The 20834-nt window shown below is 42.4% G+C and overlaps 1 protein-coding gene and 1 long non-coding RNA gene across 2 annotated transcripts in view; both read left to right on the top strand.

Annotated features, from left to right (window-relative positions):
• The first annotated feature begins 2030 nt into the window (after positions 1–2030).
• OSTN (osteocrin) overlaps positions 2031–20834 on the top strand; it is a 104163-nt gene continuing 85359 nt past the window's right edge. Inside the window, exon 1 of the mRNA XM_055817613.1 lies at positions 2031–2142. Within this exon, the coding sequence (XP_055673588.1) occupies positions 2128–2142 (15 nt within the window). The 5' untranslated portion in view covers positions 2031–2127. The remainder of the gene's footprint in view (positions 2143–20834) is intronic.
• On the top strand, positions 2956–3589 carry LOC114012268 (uncharacterized). Its single transcript, XR_003554629.2, has 2 exons — positions 2956–3103; positions 3409–3589. It is a non-coding gene; the product is annotated as an uncharacterized LOC114012268 (long non-coding RNA).

The following is a 20834-nucleotide window of genomic DNA, read 5'->3' as shown; positions in this document are numbered from 1 at the left end:
TCTCAGGGACAGAGGGCAGCTGCAGGGAGAGGAGAGCCGAGTGTCTGAACATCACGTCTAGGGAGGGACATGGAGTGGGCAGTTTCCCTCCCGCTTTGGGTGGGTGTGGGGAGAAGCGTTTCTGGCCCAGGGCTGCTCCTAGACAGGGCCCTTTGCCTGGCGCACTGCTGGCGGCTCTGCCTCCACTTCCTCTTGGCAGAGCTCTGTGTGCTTAGGCATGCTATTTGCCTCTGAGAAGTGGTGGGAGGAGTACGGGCACGCTGTTGGGGTAAAAAGCAGGTATGAAGAAAAGCTGTGGTCACTCCATTGTTGCTCCTGCACAGCTGGTATTGTGTTGGGTTGTGTTTAGACTGTGCTTTGCTTTCTGAGCTCAAGGAATTCATGTCAACGCACTGTGCTGTGGTTTCTATGTTGGGGAGTGAAAGAAGGTTCATGGGTAAAAGACTACAAAGTCAGAGCCCAGGAGGCTGATAGGTTTGGGGAGTTAACTTTTGGGTGACTGTCAAGGACAGACAAATGCTGTTGGGGTAAGAGAGAAAGAGCTGATTTTGCCGAATTGTGTATGGATGTCACACACAATGAAGAGAAGATCTTCAGGTCATGGTAGCAATTACACATCAATGTGTAGTGAAAACAAAACCAAATAACAATCATCTGCTAATTCTTTTCCTGTTCATCTGAGGCAGCCCCTCTCAGAGCTCTTACTGCTTGTTTTAGTTAATGATATACTTCTTTAACTGTAAATAAAAATTCAGGGATGAAATTTTTATCAAGACTGCAGTATTGTTTTAGTGGAGATAGGATTTCACCAAGTGTAATAGCAGCTCTTTTCTGAAGTTTTGAGAACACGCTAACACATATTGCAGTGTGTTAATTCCCCTGTGTTCTTTGTACCTATAATTTCTACTGTAATTTTAATGATTTTTCCTGTTTAAATGACAATGATGAAGCTAATCCTTCAGACTGAAAAAAACCCGAACAACAAACTTAATTTTTTTTTCTGGTTTAACTCATTTTAATTTAGAAATGGCCTTAAATTTATATTTGGACCATTGTGAACTGGGTCTCACAAGAGATGGTACACAGAAGAAAAACTAATTCGACTTTTATACTGGTCTCACAACAGTGTGTGTTACTTCTCATGCTAACACCTGCATGGGTGTCCAGACTCACTCCAAATCCTCTTCACTTTTTCTTCCATATTACTGCTACAGAGCTACTTATCTCTCTCAAGGATGTTTAATATATCGGTGGCAAAATAGAGGCTCACTTAATAACTCCAGATACTAACCTATAGTCAGGTACACACATGTGTCTGACATCTGCATGAATCTGTGATTATGTTTATGAACTAAAGGTGTGATTAGTTGAACCTGATGAGACTAATTTGCAAGAATGCTTTTGAATGGAAATTTATGCAGATACAGGTTCTGGTTGTTCTCTGATCAGTCTTCCTCCTTGAACGTGGGACTAAAAGGCACTTCCCAAATCCAGTCCCCTGCTGTTGAGACATTCTTAAACTTTTCAATCTCCCTCTTAAAACTAATTAGGTTATTTTCCTTATGTTATTCCCACTGTGAGGCTCCACCATACTCTGAGCTCTGATGGCTAGACACTTTCTAGTTTCCAGTCTGAGCGTATTCATAGCAGGTATAATCCCTTCTGTCCTTGTGCCAAACTCTTGCTTTAGTTTAGACACTTCTTCTCTCTCTGTAGTGTTTAGCCTTGTCTTTGCAGAGTGTTGTCACATATTGTCTTTTCCTTTGTTTTTTAGGTCAAAGAAGGCAGGGTTTTTTACAGTCTTCCCTAACATAAACACTGCAGGAACCCATCTCAGAGCTGACATTAACCTGTTTTTCAGATAGATGACCAAAATTCCACAGCCGGCTGTGTAATGCACTAATGTTTAAAAGAAAAGCATTGACAAATCTTTCTCTCTTTTTATCTCTTCCTGGTGCATTTTAGGATAATATTTACCTTTTCCATCACTCTCTCACACCAGTTACTAGTTTTGAAATTATTGTCAGCTGGCATTAAATACATCTGAGGATGTAATTAGCTGTAAAATGCAGTTAGTCATCTGATTCATGAGGGCTTCAGTGCTTTATTCTGGTTTCAAATGAAGGCATGCAGCATGTTCAGGTATATAGGATTTTGCTTCTGTGTTTTCTGGTATATGCTGGATGGGATTTATTTCTGTGATAGATCCCTAGAAGGGAATTTGGTATTACTAATGCTTACTTGTTTGTATTCAGAAAAGGGGGATTTTTTTTTTCCAAGGAAGTAAGCTGTATTTTACCAGTAGTATAGAAAAGGATAACATTTTATAGTGATCTAGAAACTTAATTTGAGTAATGGATATTATCTGATGGGCTTGTATTTTTGTGGTACTATGTAGGTTCAAATTAAATAATGAAAATCCAAATGAATATCTATCACATTCAGTTAATATTGAATTGCTTTGAAACTGTGGACTTTTAGAAAGTGTCTTAAGTTCAAGGTGCTGAGAAGTTACGTTCCTCCAGATCTGCAGTTATCTTCTACATTTATCCTTTGGGTAGCAAGTGTGCAAGGAACTCATTACCTGTGCAGACATTAAGATTTTGAAGGGGTATTCTTTATTGGACATGATTAATTTTGAACTGGAAAATCACTTTACAGTCAAATCACATTTCCTTGTAATAATGGAGTTCCATGGATTTGCAGACATGCTTTGGATTTATCTGATAAAGTTGAAGTTTTTATGCATAGGTAGCAACCCTTTTATGTATAGAATATCCTCGCAAGTGAAATACGTAAGGAGTATGTTTGAGTAACGTGTGTGCCACGTGTTGTGTGCACAATTGCTCACCCATCTCCTGTCACCCCTGTTCTGTTAATAGTTAATCTTTGCTTTCTCCTGTGGATGTAACTGTTGTTTGACAAGGGACAGAAGATCCCTGCTTTAGAGGGAGATCTGTTAGGTAAAGCACAGTTCGCTACTCATGAAGATCTAGAACTAGGAGGCACTTCTGGGTCATCTTGTCCCATCTCCTGCTTTAGTTAGGCAGTCAGTTCATAAAACTTCAATGCCAGCAGTCCATTGGTTTCTCTTGTGACACCGGTACTACTTCTTACTTCTTGACTATTTGTTCAAAATGTTAATCTAATTTCTGATCTAAATTTATTCATGAAGATTTTGTGACTTTTTGTCTTTCTTGGACTTTAGCTTTTACTTTTGCATCCTGTGTGCTTGTGTACTTGCCATTTTCATATACTTACATACAACATTCTATGCTGTTGTTGTCTGGTTTTGTGTAATTGTTTTTGTATTTTCCTGACCATCTGAGAAGCACTTAACACACCTCTAGTAATAGACTTTGTCTTCTGTCAGTGTGGGTGACTATTTATTTTTTCACATCCCTCTAGATTGCAATTCGTTACACCCCCAGGTACAGGAACGAGGACCCGTGTCCTGAAATGGAAAGGCAAATGGAAGAAGTGCTGGTTTTGTGTAGCACAGGGTATGTTTATAGAATTCACTACTACAGAATGGCATTGAGAGCGAGAACATTGTGGTATTAAAATAAATCAAATAATGCTTTTTATCGTTCTGGAGTGTTCTTTTGAATATTATCATTAATTCTACTGTGTATATTGATTTTCTGCCTGAAGAGGACACTAATTGCCCTCGTTTAGTGTTCTGTGGGCATGTTATCTCAGAATGCATCCCAGTCCCTATGTATTGCATATGTCTTGCCCTTTTCTTCTGAGCATCTGGAACTGTATCATAAAAAATGAGGTCCTAAAGAAATACAGATCTCAGGTACGGCTTTTGACAAACTGGTGGGTTCTCCTGAAAACTACAGGTGGGAATCTGTTACTGTTGCCAGTCTGATTAATGTATGGAAGAGGAGTATGTTCTATTCCTGGGTCTGATGTTACAGGATTTTATAGCAGCACTTAAACATGAGGTCTGAAACCTCAGAACATCATCACCCATTTACTGTATAGACCCAAGTCAGTCTCTGCATCTCTTGTGTTTAGGTTCCTCATCTATCAATCAGGAGTGGTGTGTCTGCTTAGATTTTATATTTCTGTAATCAAAAATGTACTCGTGAAGCCCCTGGCCAAGTGAGTACCTTTGTTCTTGGCTGTGACCACTGAGCTCCACAAGAGCAATATTAATTGTGAACAGAAAAATTCCCGTGAGGTTTGGAGGCTAATTTGATAGGAGTTTTAACATAAACCTTGATGTAGTTTTGGAACCGAAGCCTATTCTTGTTCTGGCAGCAGCAGCATTGCTTCTGTGTTGGTGTCTGTCCATCCAGAGGTTACCACTGAACTGAGTTGCCATGCTGCAGCTAAGTAAACCTTTCATCACAGAATAGTGATCCAGCAGTGTAAACAAATGCACCGAGGTAGTCCCATGGTTAAATAACAGATGACGGGAACAGTTTCTCTTGACTGTGTTATGAGTGTTGACCATCATGGTTTGGGGAAATTGCTGAATCTATGAGAGAAAGGCAGGTGTGCTGAAAAGCCATGTTTTTCTCCATGGTGTTTTCTAATGAAGTCAAACTATTTTGCAGGGAGACCTGCCAGAAAAGCTTAGCTCACGGGTTTCATCCAAATCAGGATGAATTTTCATGGAACCAGATGCAGAGCTGAATGGGGCCCCATGTCTAATAGCCACTGATGCATGCATCTGCCTGCTTCATAACCTGGGCTGTGAGCTCCTCCAATGTGTACCATGCTGCCAATACCTATGTACTGGGCTTCACCTATTTAATAGTGCTTTTCCTCTTGGCTGGTGCTCAGGAGTTGGCAACCTGGCTCGCCTCCATTTCTCTTTGGGTGCAGAGCTGGGCACTTTCCCTTCTTGGCTGGCGGTTGGGAGGTTTGGCAGAGATCTCTGATCTGAGTAAATATATGTGAGGGCATCTCTTCATTGCAGAGCTGTATGGCATTGCCTTCCCTAATCAATAATGAAAGAAAGATCCTAGGATGTGTGGAAATGTGTCAGGGGTCAGAAGGTGAAGGATGTTGTTGTCACGAGCTAAGAAAGACGTCAGGGCTTTTGTGCACACTCTTCAAAGGCTGAGTTAAAACAGTAAGTCACTAGGGAGATACTCAAGTAAAACAGCTCTGACTGTATACATAAAATTTCCAGCTCCTAGCCGATGCAGGTAGTAGTTGATGAACTGGTGATGAAAAGGAATTAGTTGGCTGGTAATTCATCTGAAAGATTGGCAGAGGATTTTACAAGCTTACACCAGAGCTGGCTGGAGACAATAATCTCTTTTCTTGAAGAATGCTGAGGTCCTGACGCCCAGCTCGTTGGAATGAAACCTGAATGCTTTTTAATTCTCTGTGAGAGTTTTTTTGTTTTTCCCCTCTTTGGTTTTTGTTTTAGGAAGGAACAAAATGTTTCATTGTGATTTTGTCAATGATTTTGATATAATGGATTAAAAGAGTAAATGTCTTCCAAATCCCAAAGCCTTTTAAAGGAAGAATTCCATTCAAAACACATCAGAGCTATTTTCTCCTCTGATTTTTTTCCTGAAATTTAATTTTAAGCAAAAGTTTACACACTTCAATGGCAATGCGGGTTCCCTTGCAGCAATGATGTGCAGTGGAGAATAACTGTGAACAGGAATTCTATTTGTTTTTGTGTGTCCAGTTATACTTTATGCTATCCTGGAGGTGAAAGGCGGGGGGGGGGGGGGGGGGGGGGGGGGAGGGGGAGGTTTGCATCCACTTGGCAGCCTTGTGCTGTGCCAAAGACGTGTAAAAAGGCCTCAGAGTGAATAAGAAACAAGAAAAGTCTTTGGTTTTTAGCTGCCCCTGGATGAGAGAACAGGGTTCATCGATGCCTTACTGTAATTTTATAATTCCATTTCAAACTGTAGTAGTGCAGCAGGGAAAGAAAGAAGAGGTTAGTACAGTGCAACAGAGCAGGCTTCAGAAAGGAGACTTTTTTTCTCTTGGCTCAGGGTTCTTCTTCCTGGTCTCCTGATGTGACTGGAAGGAACAGAGACTTAAATGGCAGCTACTGAGCTGCCCAGAATCTCCTGTGGGTTCTGCTTCATCTTTCTTTTCTCTGTTTCTAGTCAGACAGCAATGAGACTTTTTGACATCCATAGAACCCCCTGTGACTTGTCTGTCATCCATAGCTAGAACTGAAGCTCAGCAGCCTCCTGACATGCACGTTGGGACCCTTGTTGGCTCAGGTCAACGTTCACTGACTTCCCTCTTAGAGGTAGAAGGGTGTACCGCTGTGTGAAAAGCAGCAGGTTCATCTGAAGCCAACTAGTTTAACCTGGGATGCTACTATTAGGTGTTGAATGTTCTTTTGTGAGTCCTCAAATTTCAAGGGAGTTTGTGTTCAGTGATAGGACTTAGACCTATCTGTGATCTTCAGTGCCCAGGAGATACAAAGCTGCAAGGAAGAGTAAGTAAGGGCACCTGGTGCCTCAGGCATGAAGGAACTGTGGCCCCACAGAACTTCACTGAATACTTCACTGGGAAACTGAAAGGCTCTACAGTGCTCATTTCTGGGTTGGCTGCTGGTCAGCAAAGTGACCTTCAATAATTCACTTTTATTTACCCCAGATGTGTGATGAGGAAGATGCTGTATTAGATGTTCTTACTGAGGAATAGTCATCTGTAATTGCTAGTGGTCTTATTTTCAAGAGTAGCACTGATTATGGCATTTATTCTTTCAAAGCTAAGGTTTGGTACCATGAATTTGGAGGGATAGCTTATTTCTGAAAAAAGTTTTGGGTTTCATGCATTCCTGGATGTCGGTGTGTTTGTGGACACTAGAGGGCTTGCTAGCATCCCTCCCTCTGGTCGCACCCCTGCAGATCAACAGGGTTGTTCAGCAGAGTGAATCCGAGCGCCTTCGCTCCGGTTCTTACAATTGGATTTTAATTGGGGGGGAGGGGGAACTGAGCAATACAGAGGCATAATGCCCTGCTCACCCTTCATCTCAGATGGTGCTGTGTGAGAAAATTCTGATATTTCCAAATGCTAAAGCAGAGAGAAAGGCTGGCTTGTTTTTAGGACAGCCTGGGAGCAGCACACATTTATCTTTGATTTATTCACCAAATTATTTCCTCTAAGTTAAGGTCCATAGTGTGTTTTTTTTCCTTCTTCTTCTTCTTTTATTTTTTTTTTATTTTTTTCCCCCCACAGCTTATACTTTTTCACTAGCATTTTCCAAATCCTAAAGAATTGCTTGATTTTTGTCTAATGATGTATATCTGTGTATTTATGCCTTCTGGACGTAAATGCCCTCAAACAAGACCAGCTTGGGCTCCTAAAGCACCTGTCTGGGAGAGAGGGACTGGAGTCTTTTTCTGCACTAGCAGAAGTTCGTGTGTTTTATCTGGTAAAATCCAAAACAGTGCTGGAAGCAAGACTCAAGAATTGTGTCTTTTTCTTTCTTTTTTTTTTTTTTTTTTTTTTTTTTTTTCTTCCCCCCTCCCCGAGAGTTGTGTCCTGATCAATAGGGTATAAAGTTATTCTTGCTTTCTTTTTGCTGGAAAGAGTCTTGAATTCCTTTCTGCATATCCTTTGCAAGAGATCTGAGGCGTGCCTGTGGCTGCGTGGCTAGGAGCACTCCAAATCCTGAAAAGGTGGTTATGGAGTTGAGTATTTCCAAGATTTGGCAGCAGCTTCCAAAACTTTTCAGAAGTACAGGCTGGACTTGTCATCACACCCTTCATACAGATTTCTCTGGGGTTTACCTGAGCCTCAGTTGCCCCGCAGGGATGTTTAGATTTCATAGGATTTGTGCGTGAACATACACAGTAGAGAACTGAGCTGCTCCGTCGCAGAGGAGGCGGCAAAGTGCGTCCTCAGTGGTGGGGAGTAGGCTGAGAAGACGAGAAAGCCTGCTAGCAAAAGCAGCCAGTTTCACCTGCAAAGGAGACTGAAGGCCAGGGCAAGAGCAGATTTTCTCAGAGGAGGGAGCAGTTATGGGAGGCAGCAGGAAAGCAGGTGGGATAAGCACAGCAGGGAAGCAGCCTGGAAGACTGTTGAAGGGCCAGGGCTGGCGGAGACAAGAGGCTGGTGCAGAAAGAGCAGAAACAGCACTTCCTCCACCTTACAGCAACAACCTTTTCAAGTGCATCTGTAATCAAATAAAAGTTGCCAATGGGAGCACTGCAAACACAGACTTTGTTTCAGTTAATCCTCCAAAGCAGGCAGAATGATTGCGCTAACAGTTAACTACAAGCACTTCAGCGTTTATTTGTGGGTGATATTTAGGTTACCTAAGTAACTCTATAGTCCAAGGAGGTGCAAGAACCTTAGGATAGGCAGGTTCTGCATTGAGGTGTTGTGGACCACTTTCTAGAAGTCTCTAGCACTCTCCGTTGCCTCTAGGGAGCCTGACTTAATACTAGGCAGTGTGGCTAGTGCCATGTCCTTTCCCAGATCAGGGGGAGTATGCGAATTCAATTTGGTATCAACAAACTGAGTACACAAGAACTTTTTTTTAGTGTGACCCACCTAGGTCTGTACCATCACTGGACTTACTCTAACTTGCTATTTTCACTTATGTTTAAGAAAAACCAAAACGAACAACAAGCCAAAAAAATGCCAAAACCAACCCAAAATGGTTGTTTGTTTTTTTTTGTTTTTTTTTTTATAACTGCATCTCCTGAGGTTGAGTGGAGCAGTAAGCATAGATGACCACCATGTACTCTACTGGAGATTGGGTTGTTCGCAAGATACACCCAGTCACACCATTATTTGCTCAAGTACGCAGGTGATGCTATGCGCTGCATGCTCACCTCCAGGTGCTGCTGCTAGCCAGCCTGTCTCACCCTCCTGCTGTTGGCTTTTGCTCTGCTTTACCCACTAGTTAGGCTGTTACTTCACGAAATGTGTTTGACTGGTTTAAAAACAGTTATATCACAGGGTTCCCCCATTCAGTGCGTAACAGGAAACCTTGATCCGCAGCACTGGGAAGCGAGAGGCAGAATGGTTTTGGAGGTTAAGGTGCTGCCAGCAGCCAGCCTTGCAGCAGTGGGTTAAGCGGGGCTGTCCCTGCAGACTGTCACTCACCAGACTTTTTTTTTTTTGAGTTGACTTGCTAGGATTTTTCCCCTCTCCTCCCACCCCTTCCTCTTCTCTCTTTCTTTCTTTCGCTTTATTCTTTTTCTCAAGTCTCTTGATTTCATGCTGGCTTTTTAAATTGAGGATAAAGTTAATTCACCGCACAATGCCGCAGCTGGAATGAAACATGGCCAGTCGCCCGTGTGGAGGGGAGGGCTCCATGCTGGCTGGTTGCATCTCCTAAGGCCACTGCGGGCTGTCACCGATTTATTGATAGTGCCTCTAGCAACAAAGCAAGAAGTTAACTAATTATGAACATATGGTTCAGCTCATGCTTGACTCAGCAGCCACCTTGTTAGCCTGGAGCTGCCTAGGTGTTCAGAAGCAGGAGAAGAGGAAAGTTTTGGGTGGAAGGTGTGGTCCAAAGTCCCGCTGACAAGCCAGAGGGAGACTTGATTGATCCTAATCTATTCTTTTTGTTAGGAGGCAGCATGCTGCTGTCAGGAACAGCTTGGTAATAACAGATTTGTGGCCTCTAAGTCCTTGTGGTTATAGTCAGCACGCGACACTCGGTCGGCTCCTTGCATGCTCTGTACTTAATTGGTCTCAATGGTGGGGTCTGAAATGAGACGGTAGTTCAAGGTGCAACACATGCTACACCTGAAATTGCAGCCTGTGAGCTGCCGCACAGATGTCAGCTTTTTACCAGTGGGCTTACCACTGGGGACCCGGAGGGTCCATACAGAAAGGGACGTCTGAGAGGACCCTGCAGATTTTCAGTGCTTAATATGGAATTAATTAGAGGAAAATCTAGAGAGAGAGAGTGTGTGACTGGTGGAGGAACAAGGAAGGAGACAGAACTTGTTAGGAAGTTCATCAAGGTGGATTGCAATTTTGTCTGCATTGAGTGGTCAGCATGCATAGTCTGGACACAGGAGAGCAGTTAATGGGAACTGATACCAGCTGAGGGGGGAGGAGGGTGTCTCTTTCTGTCCATCTGTTGGTCTTTCACAAGTGAATTGAGCTGTGCCACAGGGTTCAAAACAGAGTAGTCAGAGGGTATTTTTTTTCCGTGGGTTTACATAATCTCCAGGAAGAGTAGGCTTATTGCTGTCCAGACTTTTAAAACAGTTTTAGGATTCTTGTGGTTTACTTAACTGGAAATGCTGAGTGTAGAAAGATAGCAATTTCAATAATAGGCAGCAGAAGGAACTCCAGGGATGAGTGGTTTGACACAACCAACAGATGGGTTATTTTATGACTATCTAGACAAAGCAAAAGTGGGCAGAGAAGGCTATCTGTGTGCTGGGATGCATTAGTAAGGCCACAACAGGTTGGGGAAAGTGTTTAGAGACCTCTACTAGGCACTGATGAAGCTGCATCTGAAGTACTGCATCTAGTTTTGCTCTTCACAATGCAAGAAAGCTGTTGACAAACTGGAGAATCTAGCAGTAGGGCCACTAAGCTGGTTGGGAGCCTGGAGCACACGAGGGAACTAGGTTTGCTTAGCCTGGAGAAGAGGGCTGAGGGGGTCTGATGGCAATCTTGCACTGCCGTGGGGGAGTATAGAGAAGATGGAAACCAATTCTTCTCAGACATGCACAGTGAAAGGACTCGGAATTTGTCAAAAGCTGGGACAAGTTATATACCAACTAGATATGGAGGGGGAGCAGGGGGGGACCAAACAACCCAAACATGATAAACTGGGGAGGCTATGGAATTGCTGTTCCTGGAGCTTTTCATAACTTACCTCGGCCAGGTCCTGGGCAGCATGATCTCAGTTTGAAAAGGACTCTTAATTTTCCTATGATGAGGCTGCAGCTGGAGCACAGCTCGGGGCCTGTGACAGGGTGGCATGGCTCACGTTCTGTCATGCACTGCTGTGCTGGCTGGCTGGCGGCTCTGGTGTCATACCACAATGCACATGGCAATTATCGTGGTCGCTCCTATAATGTAATGAGTCAGAACGGTTAATTAGTGGGTAAAGTAGGTCTGTATGCAACAGTTTGGAATATAATTCACCCAGATACAGCAATAGCTTTTCTTAGCAGAGGCTGTGCTTTAAGCTGTGGTTAGCTGGCTAGGACAGAAATGGCTTTTGAGGCTAAGTAAGTGCCTATCCCTCAGCTATTTCGTATCACCTCCTGTAGGAGGATGCTGCAGCTGCAGACGAGTTGGGGACCAGAATGTGAGAGGCCCCTATGAGATCTCATGCTGCTGCTGAAGGTGGTTTGAGCTCGCTGGTTGACTGCACAGGTGCAGGTTGGAAGCACTGGTGTAACTTGTACTACAGATTCAAGGTACTGAGATGTTAATCTCTGGTTAACAGTCACTTAGAGGAGGTGGAAGAATAAATTCTCAGTCTATTAAAGCTGCTCATACAGTGGATTTCTGACCCAAGTTTGTGTTTGCCTGTGGTTACCAACTCTAGCTGAAAGCTTTGCCTGCTATGTAACCAAATAAGAATAGTTCTTGCTGAGATCTCTTAAGTCAGCATCTCTGCTCTGATATATATATTAGAGAACTAAGACTAAAAATTCAGGCTTAAATTCTCAATAAATTCTCATTTGTATCGCTCTAATAGTGTGAGAGAGAAATCTGAAGGAACCGGTACTTAAGCCCAGCATAACACCTTATAAGCGTGTCTGCATGGTGCAAAGCAGCTTTGGAGGAAATAGGAGCCAGGATTTGGAGCTTCCCTGTTTCTCTCAGGATCCATCTCTGCTCTGTTCTTTACCCAGTGACGCAGCATGGGACAGTGGACACTCAAGACAGTGTCATCATTCATCACTGTGAGAAACAGCCACTGCTTTGATTTGTGCAGGTTATTTCAGAAGGTGAGACCATGTTCTTGAAAATTCAAAGGAACTGGGCTCAGATTTGAAAGTGTCTGGATTGGTTGGTGGTTTTATACCTAACTTGGAGAAGGAGCTGGGGGTGAAGATTAGGATTTAGATCACGATCAAAAAATCCTGTAAGTACTTGGGAAAATGGGGATTTGAAGTCCAATTCCAGACTTGCTGCCAGGTTAGGAGGAGCTTTTCTGACTTTAGTTTGAAGTTGTTGCTCTAGGGCAGACCTGTATCTGAGTAGAAACAGTTATTTGGTTTAGCTGGTGCCAAATGGAAGTTGGGTAGCAGTGATCATAGTTTTCTGGGCACCTTATTTTTTTTTTGGAGTTGGCTGAAAGGGGGGAAAAATCTAAGCAGAAGAAGTGAGACCAGCACCTACAGATCAAAAGCAGAGATACTTTGTAGTGAGTCCCTGCAAAGTGAAAACCTGGGCTCTCTGCAAATAACACCGTGTTCCTGCTCAAGCATGTGGGTGACTTGGAGCTTCTTTACAATGTGAGTTAATGAAATGACTTGTCTCCTAATGCAGATGTTGCACAAACTCTGCTACACCTGTGATTTTATACTCAAAAGCCTATTTCTTTGTGTAGGGGTGTCCTCATACAGAATCCAACAATATTTCCCCGTCTGCTAATTCTTATTGGCTTCCCAGCTGAAACCCCAGATCTGTGCCACGACGCTCCTGTTTCAATACCAGTTGCTGCTCCCTTTCCCGCCAAATGCAGATGTAGCCATTAGGATGCCTTGCATCCTGCTGCAAGCAATATGTCCGATCTTTACCCTGCAAAGGTGTTGTTTAAAGGGCTCTGAAGATTTTGAACAAACTGGCCTGGCAGGGGGACTTTCAAGTTCCCCTCCCTTATGGGCGCAACAGCCTGTGTTTGTAAACAGAGCCTTAGAGGGGTAGTGGGAGCCACTAGAGGACTGTCAGCTAGTTAATTGGATGTCAGCTCCCTGCCGGGGCTGCAGGCTAATGAGTCATCCTGCATAAAGAGAATGGCCCTGAGAGAAAGGCAAAGAATTGGACAGCAATAATCACATCTACAGAGAAGCCCAGAGCTCCCCTGTTGGCATAAAGGCAGAGCAGCATTTGGGGACAGAGGGCTTCCCCATTTGGATTTTGTTAAACAGAGATTAAGCAGGTTCTGAATTTGTAAAGTTGAGATGTTATTACTGGTGCATGCGTTTAAATGTGCTCATATTCATGGTCAATGGTCTAGGATACAATTATAAACACTTTCGGTCCTTATATTTTGGTTGCCTTTGTTTTCTGAAAAATACATAATCATCTTTTAAAAATAAAGAAATTGAAATGATATGTTAATGGAGAGTTTAATGCAGGCAATGGCAAAAAGGAATAATAAAAAAACATTGCAATCATTACTTTGAGTTAGGAAGTTACTCTTTCCTTGTGAAAAGATAAAGATTGACCTTATTGCTGAAAACTGTTCTAAAATGATGATGTTTTTTCACTGAGAACCTAACATTGAAAAAGATTTTTTGTAAGTTAGCATTTTGTACGTAAGTTCACTTAATTTCAAAGAACATTTTGATTGAAAATATTTATCAGTGTAGTTACATGAATAAATAGAGGGATTTTTATACCTCTTTCAAGAGGGGAAACACAAGTGAGAGAAGGATTGGATATTGCTGTTAAGTTGTATAATAAGAGCATTTGCTACCATTTTAAACTGTTTTTTTGCCAAAGAAAAAGCTAACAAGAGAGAAAAGGTTAAAGAAATTGTAGAAAAGGTAGCTGTAAGAAATCCTGGGAAGTCATTAGGCATGTCTGTATGTCCCGAAATGAGCTGCTCTTTACCTAAGCTGTGCCTGATGGGTGTTTGCCTGGCCAGCTCTTAAAAAAAAAAAAAAAAAAAAAAGAACGGAAGATCCCTTGCCAACCAATTCCAGCATGTCACTGTTCTTACCTGCAGAGATTTTGCTTAATGTTTAAACCATCCTTGTTGCAGTTTGTCCATTGCTTCAAGTCCTGTGCTTCTTGAAGGTAAAATGAATGCCTCTTTCAGCAACCTTTTCCATATTTGATGCCTTCCTTAAATCTTCTTCAGAGCAAACCCCACATAGTTTTCTTCTTTCATGGTACCCAGATCACTGATCCTTCTAGTGTCCCTCCTACAGGACTTTCTCTATGTGCTCTTTATTATTTCCTGAACAACTGACAGAAGAGGGGCAGTGGGGAAGGTAAAACAGGGCCCGCTGTGAAGACAATTTGCTAGCCAGGAGAACTTTTGTAGGTAGGAGCTCCCTGCTACCTTGGAGTGTCAGGGAGGTGGAGGTGGTGCTGGATAGAGCCTAGCTACAGCTGTCATCCTGAAGTTTAAACACGTCTCGGTTCTGTGTGGCCCACCCTCATCTTGTCCCCTATAGCATGTAATAGGATCAGGGTGCACACTACTTATAAGTCATGGCAATAGCACCGGGAAGACCTGTATGCCTCAGTGCTCTTAAGTCATTCAAAAATGGCAATTCATATGGGCTGACAGCCAGCTGAGTAAATGAGGTATTGGCTTCTCTCCAGATTTATGCAGCGTGCTGGATTTTATCAGTGCTTCTCTGAAGTTGTCAGTATAGGCAAAAAAAGCAAATAGGTAAAGTGATGTTTCCCTTATCAACAGTCATCTGTAGGTACAGCCCCAAACTGTTCTGAAACAGTTGTGGAAATACTTTGTCTAGTTTCTAGAACTGCTGAAATGTGGCATAGTGGCCTGGAACTATGGGACTTCATGGACAGGGAAACTCTGTTTTGAAGGATGTAGATCCCTCAGCAGTTGTGGCAATCATAGGAACTCCTGTTTATGCCTTCTAACAGGGTAAGGCTGTTTTGGAGATAAAGATTTCTAATTGAGCCAGTATGTACAAGGAAAAAAAAAAAGGCAGCTTTCAGAGAGCTGGAGGGATGTATTTCCAGTTACCCAAGGGAGGATGAAGCACTGTGTCACCTCCTTCCAGAGCAAGAGAAAGTCATGTTAGCTGGGTAGCATGCTGTATTTACCTGGCAGCTGCTCTTGCTAGATCTGATCTGTGGAGCAAAATCAAAAGGCTGTCAATCCTGCACCAAATTAAAACAGAATCATGAGAATTAACATGCTTTATAAATGCGGGTTAAGCACACTATAAGCACGCTGTAATTACAGTCAGCTGCCTGGCTAGTGCAATCCAGTAGCGCTGAGCTTAGGAATTAAGTTGAGTATACAATTAATAAGAGCTTATATTAAAGGCATTAGTAGAGTTACAAAAGCTTTGTAACAACAGAGTGTGACCCAGCCTTGGACACAGACAATGGAGTTTTGTGTGCTATAATTAGCACGCACAAAACCTCCCCATTAACTTGACAGTTTTTATTTGCTCTTTAAAGAGTTGAGCAGCGCTGAGCACTCTGGGCCCATCAGACATGGGAGCTGCGTTGTCAGTGAGGAGGTGTCAGGGATCTCAACGCTGTCTCCCTTTGGGCAGCACCAGCCGCTCAGCTGAGATACCTGACAAAATAATTTACGTACAAGGTCAAACTCTGCACACACACCCCCACCCCGCTGCCTGTGCGTGCCTGAGCGATGCCAGGACTGGCACACAGTTGCAACCAGCCCTCTGAAGAGCTGCTTCTCCTTTTCCTCCTCCTTACTCACCTGAAACAAGTGGATCTCGGTGCAGAGAAGTATTTTGACCTGTTTCAGGGTGTGAGAGATAAGGGAGAGGAGCAAAGGCAGGAGGAGGGAAGGAATTTTCTCATACATCAGTTGAAGTATTAGAAGAAATCTTGCAGTGAATTGAAGACCAATATGGCAGTATTTGTGATCTGTGAGAGCTGCCATCTTTGAGATCACTCTGCAGGTCTAGGATACGAGCTGGAGAAAGATTGTACAAATTAAAGGTAACAAACTTCAGAGGCTGTGTGAGGGAACAGACCTGTGTAGGACACCTGCACCTGAAGAAGGGGAGAAAAGCAGGACTTGAGGATTAATGGAAAGCCCTTTTGAGGCAAAGAATGTTCAACAGCAGTTTACCTGCTTTGAGTCCCACATGCAGCTTAAAATTCAGGTAAGTCTTAACACGTAGTCTTTTGGGGTCGCATTATCTATGTGACTAAGGTGGAGTCTGATGGTTAAGGATGAGGAAAAAGATTTTGTTCACCTTCAGCTCAGACAGTTTGTAGCTGTGCTAACTGGCTCCTGAGGCACTCCACTGTGAGACTTGCATCACTAGCGCTGTTGGTCTTTGGGACAGCGCTGGCAGTGTGCAGACCTGTGGCAGTGAAGGGCATGGCAATGCCCTGTAGTTGCTAGGGTTTAAGGTATGCACACCTCAGATCTACTCCCTTCAGCCACTAAAGACTGATTTCTCATCTTGCATTTCGCTAGGATACACGTGATAACATTCTTTCCCGCTAAGCAGAACTTTCCTTTTTTAGAGATGAAAGATGCCTGAGATGCAGTAAATGCCTGACAGGATCTTTCTGTGCTAGGACGAGCACCTCTGAAACTTGGTAGCCAGATACAGAGATCATCCAGGGAGTAGCACACAGTGTTTCTCCCCAACCACTGACTCTATTCCTCCTAGCTGCTGGAAGTAAAATACAGTCAATTCTTAACTGCAGGTCTCTCATGGGAGAACCACTTCTGAGATTATTTCATTGATCTGTTTTTCCCCTTAAAATTTGCCTTACCCCTAATGCCCCTCCGAAGCCCATCTGTATTTTCAAGAGAAGTTCTTTGTCCCTTTTTGCTGTCATCCTGCAATTTTGGGGACAGGCATTAAAGCCAAGGGATGTTATTTCTATCAAAACTTCCCTGCAGCATGACTTTGTGGACCTGAACAGTATTCTGGTACTCACCTGAGACAGAAGCATCTGTTTTCAGGGGTCGGGTACATCATAGATAAGGTGACACTACTTTTCCTATTTGAAAGAGCAGCTGTCTTTTCCACCCACGTTTCAAAATTCTGCCACTTGCAGAAAAATTCTGTATTTCCAAGTGGCTACGCAGATCAGAATCATTGGATGAAAATAAATCCTTATTGCTCCCTTTCTTTTCTAGTAACTATGCAGCCTGTGCTGGAGCTTTTTATAAAGCACGCATTACTAGTGGCTCCGGCTTTCCTGTAGTGCACCAATATGTAATACAAATTATATCTGTCATGTTGGATTTGTCCTGGTGCTCAAGTTTGTGGAAGAATAGCTCTCACTTCTGATGGGAAATTTTGAGTGTCTCCCTCTGTGTTGAGCTGTCTTGCGATTTGTTATGGTCAGTAAAGAGGGCTGCTCTTTGCTAATGCTGGAATAGAAGTCCTACTAATGCACTGATTGCTAGTACTAAATACAAGGAAATGCTTCTAGAAGTTCCTGAGCCGCAAATTCCTTGTGACTAGAAAAACATATGGCTGAAGTATCTCCCTGCTCTTGCATTATTTCCTGGGCATCCTCTACTGGCCACAGAAGACAGGCTGTGGAGCTAAATGATCCATTGGAACTGTTGTATCTGCATAATCATAAAGAGTAATTAACTTTCACCCCTTCTTCTCAAAACAAGGGCAGATTGTCATGTTGCTTAATTTTTCCAATGTTTGCCACTTACCCTAAAGGTGGTGATAGCTGGAGTGTTAATGTTATCTGGGGTTTTGCCAGTGATGAGTTAAAAACGATGACTGAAATAAAATGTTCCAGCCTAGACAATTGTTTGCTGTCTTGTCATCATCTCATACGTTGAAAAAACTTAAAAAATCAGAATTCTTATTGAGTGACATTTTGAAAATTAAATAAGAAAATGTAATTAGATTTGCTTTTTATTTTGCTCCAGGTTGTCTTAGGCTGTGTCCCTCTGAGCCAACTGGTTCTTGGCTACCTGCCACACGTTACCTGCTGCCCAGTGTCACAGTCTGTACTGGGGGTGCAAATGCTTTTCTGTGCTGTTCTTATGACCTGTGGCTTGTTTCCTCATTATTTTTTCCTTTTTTAAAAAATTATTTCATTGCCTGAACTTCTCAGTTTCTGCTAATTCTACCTTTTGTTCTTTGACGTAATTAATAATTTTATAAAGATATTTGGTGGATGGTTTGCATAAGTAAATTATTCTTGTTTTGCTTAGAATTGTAGGGGAAAGCAATGTTTGTGTAGATATACTCTGATGTTGCTTGTACTTTTCATTTGAACAGTGTATGCTTTATATATATATATGGGCACAGGGGTATATACCCAGTCTGTTTTATCACACATTTGTGTGTGTTGCTGTTGTGTGCCCTGGGTCCAGATAGGTTTCATACACACGGTCTGACTGACTGATTATTGCTATTATGCTTCAGAGTATGTTTTCAAAAATAATTTCCTGCCACATTCCTGACTGTATTTGTAGGCTGAGTTTATCCTCTTCCCTGCTGTTCCATGATCTGCCCCTAGGTTACTAACAACCCCAACAGACAGCCTGGCTCATGCTACCTGCTGCTTAGACGCAGATTAACTCGCTACCAGCCATATGGACTACCGACTTCACAAATTCCTCTCCTTTTGCTTTCTGCTCTCAGGAAAGTTAATGGACAGTTTGCTGGTAAAGAAAATGTAAAACAAAACCCCAAACCTGTGACATAATCACCTGGGTTTAACACAACTGGCCCCTCCATCTGCCTTTACGCTGGGATTTGTGCATATAAAGCAGAATGTGGTGCTGTGCGCAGTGCCGGTTCATACCGGCGACCTTCCCTTATGGCATAGGTACTTGTTTACAATACAATGGAATTAGACAAAGTCGTTATGCGTATATTGAACACACATAACCATATATAACTTTATATTCTTAAAAAGATCCCCATAGTGGGGTTCAGCTTTAATCAGTAATGACTCCTGTGGTCGTTTCTTAAACATTATTAGATTGTCAGACCATGTTTTAAGGTGATTTTCACAGTGAGTTTACAAGATACATATTTGGGAAGAAGTGGATGTGAGGCCAGAAAAACAGATATTTTTTTTTTCCGGGAGGTCAAGGTGCTGTCACATAAAGAAGGAGAGGACTAGGAGGTCTGTGTTACATTACTGGTGTTGCATCTCAAGATTTTATTGGAAAACTGAACTCTAAAGCCAAGTGCTGATTTTAGGGTGCCCTTTCTAAGTATTAGTTACTGTCAGTGTTTTAGAGTTAGGGAGCCAAGGGTTCTCAGGAATTACTGGGCTGAGTCTCAGAAGTGCTCAGGGCCAGCATTAGCAAATGTTATGGTGTGCTTTGCCCCTACCCTGTGGCTGGGCCTGTTGTGCTGATGGATGCTCTCCAGACCGAGCATGCATGGAGACCGAGTCCTGATTGACCCTGGGCTTCTTGCCATCTGGGGCAGACAAGGACAGCTGAAAGAGATGGACATGTTAGTCTGTCCTCTTAAAAACGTGCCACGCCATCTGAGATGCAAGTAAAATGTACCTCAAGCCACCTCAATCGCTAGTCACAAAATACATACCCTTCTGTCACTGGGGCACTCTGGTATTTAAGACTTAGCTTACAGATATGCTGCATCCAGTTACTTGTGTATTACAGTTTATTTTGGCAGTTTGCGGTGTGTGTTTATCTGCAGCATGTGCCTTCACGAACAGGTAATATGATAAAGTGACATATTTATACGTATCAGATTTATTACTGTTGCTTGGATATTGGTTTTTGCTAAAAGTTGCATCCTTAATTTAACCCTAGAGTTAAGATTACATCCTATCTTGCAAGCATTAGCTTATATAGTCTTTATGTTCCTTTGGTAAAGGAGGACTTAAGGTAGCCCATTGATACGCAACAACAGAATTGGCGTAGCTGCTGGGACAGTTCCAGCTGTGCTGAGTTTGTGACTGTACGCTTTCCAAAGTGCTTCTGGAGGGGTTTATTATTTGAACATTTTGGCAAATAAGATGTTTAAAGCTTTAGGAAGAATCAAGTGAAAAATACAATAAAATATAAATTGTTTAAAACTGAAATAGATTATTTTTCAATATGCTCTGGCTTTTAAATAGGAAATATAAATATTTTTACAGTCTTATTGGATCTGATCCAGGACTTTACAGGTTATCAGTTTTCCTTGTCCCTCCTCAAAATTAATAGTTTTGCTAATGGTTTTTGGGTTCTTCATATTTTTAGGGCTCTGGGGAAAATAAAAAATGTCCTCAAAAGAAAGAGCAACAAAGTGTGGCTTCTCCAGTGACAGAATGCAAATTGGGTTAGAATTAAAGGAAACGAAGACACTAAAGTATAGGTAGTTCTTATTTTCCAAATGATTGAGAGGCTTTCATCAGAAGATTTCTAGTGTTTCTTTTTAGAAAAAAAAATATATTTCCAAATATCACAACTTAAGATTACCTTTTGAGGTCTCTTACTGAACATCTTTAGAAGAGGCAGGCATCGTGTGTGTGAAATACTGAAAACAACACTGGGAGTTTCACATCAGGTGGGTGTATCCAACTTGTCTGATGCTTTGTTTCCTGCCCCGAGATGTAATTGCTGCTACAGAAACTAGTAACATAAAATTGAAGCCAGAATCACTTTTGTAAGTGATTTTTGAGAAGTGATGATTGTTCTGAAAGAGTGTATATGTTTTTATGTGCTACATGTTGTAGTGTAAGTGCCTTTAAGTTATCTGTACGGTGAGAGACATGTCTTTCTCCTGGTTTTGTGCAAGCTGGTTACAGAAATGAGATTAAAGGAGTGAACAGGTTCCCAGGTAGATTCATTTAATGATTCTGCTGGAAGTTATTGATGCTTAATCTTACCTGAATAGAGCTGGGTGGAGCTATCTCTCATTCCTGGGATGCTGGGGAGCTAAATATCTGGGGACATCCATCCTCCCCGCTTGCAGACCCTGTGACCACAGCCTGTCATTCCCTGCAGCTGAATGGATTTATTTGTGTGACTGAAGAGAGGTATCCTGACTTTTCTCCTTCTAAGTTTAATGATGAAAGTC

The sequence above is a fragment of the Falco peregrinus genome, chromosome 12 (assembly GCF_023634155.1).
Source record: "Falco peregrinus isolate bFalPer1 chromosome 12, bFalPer1.pri, whole genome shotgun sequence".
NCBI lineage: Eukaryota > Metazoa > Chordata > Aves > Falconiformes > Falconidae > Falco > Falco peregrinus.
The sequence above is the reverse complement of the archived record's forward strand: the minus strand, read 5'-3'. Positions and strand labels throughout refer to the sequence as shown.